At 47.8% G+C, this 6633-nt stretch overlaps 1 protein-coding gene across 1 annotated transcript in view; it reads right to left on the bottom strand.

The window, feature by feature from the left end:
- Positions 1-1597: 1597 nt before the first annotated feature.
- p3h4 (prolyl 3-hydroxylase family member 4 (inactive)) overlaps positions 1598-6633 on the bottom strand; it is a gene marked incomplete at its 5' end in the record, with an annotated part of 11153 nt that continues 6117 nt past the window's right edge. Inside the window, 4 exons of the mRNA XM_080010090.1 lie at positions 1598-2917; positions 4496-4579; positions 6243-6388; positions 6498-6626. Of these exons, the coding sequence (XP_079866216.1) occupies positions 2768-2917; positions 4496-4579; positions 6243-6388; positions 6498-6626 (509 nt within the window). The 3' untranslated portion in view covers positions 1598-2767. The remainder of the gene's footprint in view (positions 2918-4495; positions 4580-6242; positions 6389-6497; positions 6627-6633) is intronic.

Genomic DNA, 6633 nt, shown 5'->3' with positions numbered 1-6633 from the left:
GCACACCTGTTTGTAAATACGTGCAAGATATGCTGAATGTTAGCTGAACACACTGTAAGAATAATCCATTTTAGAAGGACGTGTCTCTGGACACAGTGTTCCTACTCCCCTCCTGTCCATCCGTCCGTCCGCCCCTCCCTCCATCCGTCCGTCATGACAGGACGCCCAACATTCTTTTATTGTTCCGTCGCTGGAAAGAAACAACAAACATTTTGTATATTTGTCGACAGCCCTTTGAGCCCTGGGTTGATGCCTCAGCCCAGAGATGTGCGGGTGGAGTTTGGGCGTTTCTCCCCCCCGGGGGAGGACCTGTGGGGTTTGCACTACGGCGAACGCACTATTGTTGTGTACAGAGTGGGTATGAAATACGTTGTGTTTACCGGCCGTTTTTGAAGGATTTAAGAAAAGAGATGCGTCCTACCCCCATATTTTTTAGACACTTATTTTACTTTTTAAATTGAGAGAGGGGGTGGGGGTGGGGGTGGGGGGGCGGTGACGACGACATCCTGTTAAGAGGAACCGAAACGAAGGCGAAATAAAATACAAAAGTGAAACACACTTCCCTCACTCGCGTGTTCCTTCTTGTGTTTTGTTTCCAGTGAATTCCAAACTTTCCAAACACCGTTCAAGCGCCACGTCCGTGCCGCCCGGTGGGGCAAGCGTTTGAACGTTAACCCTGCATTTTATCCTGGATTCAGGGTTTTATTCGGTGTGTTCGCGTTCACTGAATACCCAGATTCAGCGGGCGTTCAGGGGGAAAGCCGTGTCAACTCGGCTGGGGCCGATCTACCTTTTTTTTTTTTTTTTTTTTTTAATCCACGGGGAAAAATCTGAGAATTGGAAACAGTGTACGTGCAGTTTACCATGTTCTGAAACTGGAGCTGAGAGGGAGAGAGGGGAGGAGAGAGAGAGGGGAGGAGAGAGTGAGGGGAGGAGAGAGAGAGAGAGAGAGTGAGGAGGAGAGGGAGAGGGGAGGGTTATGGGGCGGAGAGGGAAAGATTTAGGTGTATTTTCTTTCCTGAGTTTCTTACTTGTGTGGAAAATTAAAAACGTAAACCTAACTCAGAGAATTGGAGCAGAGTTGTTGTTTTTTCGTTTGTCCTCCAGACAGCGGTGCACGCCGGCTCGCATGCCTGTGTTTTTATTTTAGATGTGTTCATTTCCTACATGCATGAAACAACACTTTTAAACACAGCTGAGTTGAGGGACTGTCCAAGTCCTTGCTCCGTACGGTCCCAAAAAATAACCTGTGCGTCCCCACTGTCGGGACGCACGTCATCCCGTTGCTTTCTGTTGCCATGGGACTTGATTTAGTAAAAACTGGATGTTTTTTGTGTAAATACTTGACTTGTAGATAATAAATCCTGTAAAAATAATAAAAACACTCCCGGAAACGGAGGAGACTAGTGTCTGCTCGGCGAGTGACGTAGCGAGTGACGTAGCGACGCGCCATTACTCAAATTCCAAACACTGATAGAGTACAGTACAGCAGGACGCGTGTGACAATAACGTGAGACATTCACTTTGTAAAAAGCACATTTTACATTCTCTACGGCTTTAACCTTCGCCCCCTTGTATTTAACTGTTATTTAAGACGCTTCTCTGAATAAGACGCAAGCGCCTCTGTCCGAGCTGAATATCAGTGCGAGAGAATTAAATCCAAATCCCCAAATGACGCGCGGCTCACCTTCCCCGATATTCTTAAAATATTTTATTCACGGTCAAAAATGTACAGAAGAAAAAAGTATCCTTGGGACGGCTCTCCATGCAGACGGACAAACAGAGGCACCGTCGGTCACGGCTTCACCCTGCGCGCGTCTCCGTACCGAGACCCAGCGCTTCCACTTCAATTAAATAAAACACGGGGGGGGGGGGAAACAACAACGAGTCTTTACACGGAACACATCCCACTTAAAAAAAAAAAAAAAAAAAGCCTTTTCGCAGCCCAGACGTGAACGCCCGTTGCCCGGTCCGTCGCCGCGGTTCGGGCCAAAAGTCCTTGGCCGCCCCGGTGGGTGGCGGAGAGCGAGGCCTCCTCTCAGGGTCAACTACTGCTAACACAATGTGCACGGTCGCGACGCCGCCCCCGGAAGACCCGGCAGACGCCTCTTTTGGTTGAGACGACTCGGGCGCCGGGCGTCGCTCCGGCAACAGGGTCGGGCGAGCGAGTGAATCTTCAGCTGGCGAACTGGAAATAAACTGCTGAGGGTTAAATAAACGTCAAAATGAAATGAAGGCACAAAAAGGCGGCGTAATTCATGTCGAATGTGACGGATTTTACACTTTCTCTTTCCACCAAAATAAATTATTTTGTCAGAAGTAAACTGTTTGGGCACCGCCGCTTTGCCCCTCTCTGCCAAAATGAATATTTCTGATGGAATTTGGGTCAAATATTTTATGGGATGTACCGTTTGGCGACAGAATGGCACGACCCTCGTGGGACCGCCCCTCACATCTCTTCTGACGTTGGCTCGTAGTTTCGGGACGTCCTCGTACATTGAACCGTGTGAATGGAACAAATGTCTGGAAACTCTTTTTTACCGAGTGACTCCACCAAACCGAAATCCCAAAAAAAAGAGTCGAACCTCCCATCACTGGTCGCCGGGTACGTATTGGAATGTACTTGTTGTTGAATAGTAGCACGCTGTGATACTGTAGTTCACCCTGATCAGGCGGCTCGGTGCGGCAGAACACCGGGTGTGCTTTTTTGGGGGGTTGGGTGGGGTGGGGGTGGGGACGGGTGGGGGGTGGGGGGTGGTGGGGGTCTTCATTCCACTATCTCCCCCGTGTCCCACTTGGTTTTGGGCTCTTGCCACCAGTTTGCCACGAACGACTCCTCGTAATCGCCGACGCCCTCGAACTCTGTGTCCGGAGGCTCCAAGGGGCCGACGCCCGCCTCCTCTGGATTCACCACATCCTGGATGGAGACACCAAGCCATTGGGGCGGTTTCATGCAGGGGTCGTTCATGACGGTTTGATTGCAGGGCCGAGATACGGGATTTATTATCACGACAACCGGGAATTGAACGCGTCTCCCAGCAACCTGCGGCGTAGCTGTGACACCAGGGGCCCAGACAGAACTCAAAACACTAAGTTTAACTAACTAATATTTATAATTTTCAAAAAGTAAAGACAAAAGTTCTTGACCGAAAATGTAATTTCAAGAAATAAAAAAGTATTAATTTAAATATTTAAATTATATATTCATATATATATTTTTTTTATATTTAAATATAAAAAAATATATAACCAACTGAAAACTAAACAAACTAAATAATAAATCTATTATTATTATTAAATTAATTATGAACATGCAATAAACCGAAAGAATTTGCTGAAAAATTACATTGCGATATATTAAGAAGATAAAAGTTAACTCTTAACTCTAGTAAGGTAGAAAAATTCAAAATATACAACAAAAAATAAACCTACAACATAAACAAACCTAAAATAAACAACGTACAATAAAAAAAATGGCCATATACAGTAGCTTACTGATAAACGATAAACAATACACGTAAACCTGAAAATGGGTTTGTTTGTGTAAACCCTTTAAGTCGCCCTGTAATTCACCGTCTCACCCCCCCCCCCCGCTCCTCCCCTCTGTGGCCGACACCTCCCGGCCACATACCACACGCTGCTGCCGGAGGAAACCCTCCCTCCCCCTCCTCCGCCCGCCTCCCCCTCTCCACCACCCCCAAACCCTTCCGTCTCACACACACGTCGGCCTCCCAAGTGTTTGGGCACGAGTTTCACCGCTTCACCTTTCTTTGGTTTTGGGGAAACGACTGAAACGCCTCATTGTACTTAAGTGTGCATTTAAAACTCACAATGGACATTGTATTATCAACTGGGTGGGGGTGAACGTGACATTCTGAGTGACCTTCAGATAACAGTATCGCCCCCCCCCCCCTTACAAAGAGAACAGCATTTTACACAAGCGGCTCCCAGCTTTAAAGTGGTAATCCATGAGAGTGGAAGTCTGTGTTGGCTGGATTACTCTGCAAGTTCAGACTTCCATTAAAATCTGCAACGTTTTTCTTTCAACGTCGGTGTTTACCCTCGTCGTCGCTCGTCGCTTTCATTTTTCGCCAAACTTTGTTTTCTTCTGATCAATTGAATTGTTCATTTTTTTATTTTTTCTTGGTCACTATAGGTGGAGGAGGTATTTTTTGTTAATTTTTGTGAATTCTCCTCTATATCCACAGTTTACTGGCCACAACTAGCTACGCTGCTTTATCAAATTCACCGTGGCTGCCTTCCACATCTTGCCCGATCAGGTCATTCTTGCTGGGTTTGTGGCGGACCCCGCCACCAACAATGGGAAGCGGCATATAGAGGAGCACGTGCCTCCCGTACATACACTGATATATATAAAAAATAACTGGCTGTTGCTTATAAAGGGGCCAGCTCAAGAACAAAGGATCAAACATGAGATTTTATTAAACAAAATATTCTTACGGATTACCACTTTAACGTTGCCTGCGGAACTCACCTCATCGTCCGTTTGTAGGTAGTTCAGAGCAAACGCCAGCATCTCTTTCTGCTTGGTCGTCTGGTTGAAATACTTCAAAGCCTCCTGGAAAAAATCAAAAGACGGCGTCGGCTTTACAGTGACGAGCCCCGAACAGCGGGAGGAACACCAGGGCACCGGGTTTCCAGGGCACGTGACTAAGCCACAGAGCTTTCTTTTTTCTTTACCGCCTCGCCGGGGCTTTTACCGCCGACTGCACCGACCGGATGTGAAAAGGGCGCCAGGACCCGTGATCTAGAAGGACGCGGGAATCCGGCCGCTCCGGAAACCCTCTGGGAGAGGCGCGGGCGGGTGAACAAAAGCAGCCTGTTGCTGCAGGAGAAGGTGGGAGCGCAACCACGGGCCTCGCACGGCGTCGACGCTCACGCCCGGGACGGTGCTGAACTGCAGCTTTCCCTTGCGTTTGATCCCTCAGACCGAAAAACAGCGGGAGCCCGCGTCGTTTATCACATTAGAGAGACGCCGGCGGCGCGTTTTAATGATGTGCTTCGGTCGCCACGGCGGCAAAACATGTTAGACAAAATGAACCGCAATTATGTCGAGACTCGTGTGGCGTGGCGAAAGACAGCTGCTGCATCCAAAATGGATGCAGCAGCCAACAGAGCATGAACTGGTGTTTAGTGTCCGAAATAGTTTGCATCAACTAGTGGGGCTGCACGATTACGGCGAGAGTGATCATCACGATTATTTTGATCAATATTACGATCACAATTATTTCTCCATTTTGGGGATCACAATTCTTCCATGCCACTTTGTAAATAAACGGAAAACTGCCTGCACAAATACACAAATAGCAATGCATTTTATAAACCTATACATGAATAAAATCAAATGCACAAACATTTGAGTCAAAATAGGACTTTTCTGCGACAATTACTTGACGTTTTATATGTATTTAAGATACTCCGTGAAGCAGGCAAGTGTAGAACAGTGGAGTAAATGTGTGAATGGAGACTCCAATACGCATCTCCGCTCTCGTTTCCAGTTTCTCAGAATTAAACAAATAAAAACAGTGTTTTTCTTTTTTTATTATTTTGAATGTATTTAACTTTTTTCCTAATTGAACGAAACAAAAAGAACAGACGCGCTGGGAGCCTGTGTGTGGGCGCCCTCCATGGAGCCTGCGGCGCGCTCCCACTGAAGCACGGATGCACGGACTATTAACTTTGCCACACACGGATAATTGCGATCAGACGAAGAAACAAGGGCAAATTGCACTCGGCTGCAAAACTTGATGGGCGTGTTTGCGCCGTCGTACCATTAGCGCGATACCTTGTGTGAATCGGACGCTGAGACGACGCTGAGGCGACGCAGATAGAGGGCGCAGTTGAAAAAAAGGAATCGTCCCCCGGTCACGAGCAATTTATTGTAGAGGCCAATATAGATTCAAGATTCCCAATTTCAGATCAATAACAAACTAGACATACTAGTTATTTAATCATTTAAAATCAGTATTTCATGTCAATGTATGTCATGTCTTACTTCGTGAGTAGCCGTGTAATAAGCGGGATAGTGTGCAGCCAGACAGGGATTATCACTAAATAAGCCCTTCAGAGTGATGCAAGACCCTGTCGGGGGTTTTTTGCGATAACGACCGGTTGGCTGCGCATTATAAGCTAAGATAAGATAAAACAGCACTTATACGGCTTATGAAATGCATGGGCGGACTGGGGGGGGGGGGGGGGTTCTGTTGCGATGCCTTGCTCACCGGTCGGGGCAGGAAGTGGTTCTCCTCCAGGCCCCACTGCTCCCGGTAGAAGCGGTAATAGGCCACGTTCTGCTGCATCACCTGGTCGTCGGGGTCGAACAGCATGTAGCTGGCGGCGCACGGGGCCGCGTTCCGCACGTCGTTCACTGGGAGGAAGCACAGCGGGCGGGGTCCTGAGTTTCTGAATTCCCGGAAGCGCCCCGCCCGTTATTTTTTTGTTTTTTTTGGGGGTTTTTTCCGGCCGCCGTCACTCACGTTTGTAGTAGGCGAACTGCAGGTAGTGGAACATGGTGGCCACAAACTTCTCCACGAAGAATCCGCCCACGTTCGGCGTCAGGTTCTCCTCGCATTTCACTTTGCATTTCAGAGCCTCGGTGTAGAAGTCTGAGGG

This window comes from Zeus faber (assembly GCF_960531495.2).
Source record: "Zeus faber genome assembly, chromosome: 11".
Classification (NCBI taxonomy): Eukaryota; Metazoa; Chordata; class Actinopteri; order Zeiformes; family Zeidae; genus Zeus; species Zeus faber.
Note: the sequence above shows the minus strand (reverse complement) of the source record. Positions and strands in the feature narration are given on the sequence as shown.